This window comes from Anneissia japonica, unplaced genomic scaffold, assembly GCF_011630105.1.
Source record: "Anneissia japonica isolate Jap-2015-1 unplaced genomic scaffold, ASM1163010v1 scaffold12314_len1243_cov132, whole genome shotgun sequence".
Lineage (NCBI taxonomy): Eukaryota > Metazoa > Echinodermata > Crinoidea > Comatulida > Comatulidae > Anneissia > Anneissia japonica.
Genome location: NW_022724231.1, coordinates 1 through 1,243, shown reverse-complemented (window position 1 = coordinate 1,243; position 1,243 = coordinate 1). Strand labels below are relative to the sequence as shown.

Here is a 1,243-nt window from a genome sequence, read left to right as displayed (position 1 = left end):
GTTGTTGTTGTTATTATTATTATTATTATTATTAAAAAAATAATAATAATAATACAAATTGAAATTATTATTATTATAAAAATTGAAATTTTACATTTTACAACGGAATTCGATTATCAAAGAAGCAAATAAAAAGTTGCCACAAGTACGATACTAATTTTTTTTTATTGTTACATATGCTCATAATGTTTGATTACTCTTTTAGGAGCCGAATTCGCATTTAGAAACTGTATTTAATACAAACATAATTGCAAACATAAAACTGTTTAATCAAAAGTTCGAATCCCCCCACCCCGAAACACTTTATTTATAAAACTGAAAAAGGGAACTTTTCGTTGAGGAGCTATGCTTCTACGATCACAACATCGTATATTCCTATTGGGAACCGTTATTTTTATTATTCATCTATTTTTGTAATGGTCACGCCTTTGGTATCTCGCCTGTTCCATAGGATGCAAAACGCCTAGAATCAGAGATAAACAAAAACAATAAAGCCAATAAAGATGGTTGTTTTACACTGTGCTTATGTTGCTACGCAACAAACCATTTAAAAAATATATAAATTTCAGTGTAAGAAACACGAAAGAATATATAAATAGAAGTGTTTTTTTTAAATTATTTATATGCCTAAATATAAAAGACACGGAAACATAATTACCTTTAATGTTTGATATTATCCCTTTTTTATTATCTTGCAGGAGGTCTGCTTTGTACATATCTGCCATGCTGAATTGATCATCACTCTCATTATTTGAACTTCTTTTGCAACAAGTACACTTGTATTTTCTCAGTTTTCGAGGAAAAAGAAACAATGGAACAGATACCATCACTATCACCACACTTGCAATGACAAATCCAAGCCACCAAGCCCCTATCCAACGAGGGTCACGTGGATCGGTCGGAATGCTTTCTTCATCGACTCTGTAGAAATCCACGTACACAGAAAGACATTGAAAGCTGGTGAAGAATCCAACGAAAGGGCCGAATGCAACAGCCATGAATATTCCAGCTGAAAGTATTAAAGAAATATGTTTTTGCATTTCTTTTTCTATCAAGATAATCCTTTTATGTCTAGTTAATATGTTTGACTATACAACGTCAAATAATTCCCAATTTTTACTTTAGCATTAACTAAACGTTTAAATTCCCTGTTATCAGTAATTCAAACACACACACCCCCTCACACACGCACGCGCGCACACACACACATAATATATATATATATATATATATATATATATAT

At 31.2% G+C, this 1,243-nt stretch overlaps 1 protein-coding gene across 1 annotated transcript; it reads right to left on the bottom strand.

Annotated features, from left to right (window-relative positions):
- Positions 1–135: 135 nt before the first annotated feature.
- LOC117112489 (solute carrier organic anion transporter family member 2A1-like) lies at positions 136–1,012 on the bottom strand. The gene is made up of 2 exons (XM_033255577.1): positions 659–1,012; positions 136–463 (listed from the first exon to the last, which is right to left on the bottom strand). Exons 1-2 carry the CDS (start codon positions 996–998, stop codon positions 402–404), a joined length of 402 nt encoding a protein of 133 aa, XP_033111468.1. The 5' UTR covers positions 999–1,012; the 3' UTR covers positions 136–401.
- Positions 1,013–1,243: the final 231 nt, after the last annotated feature.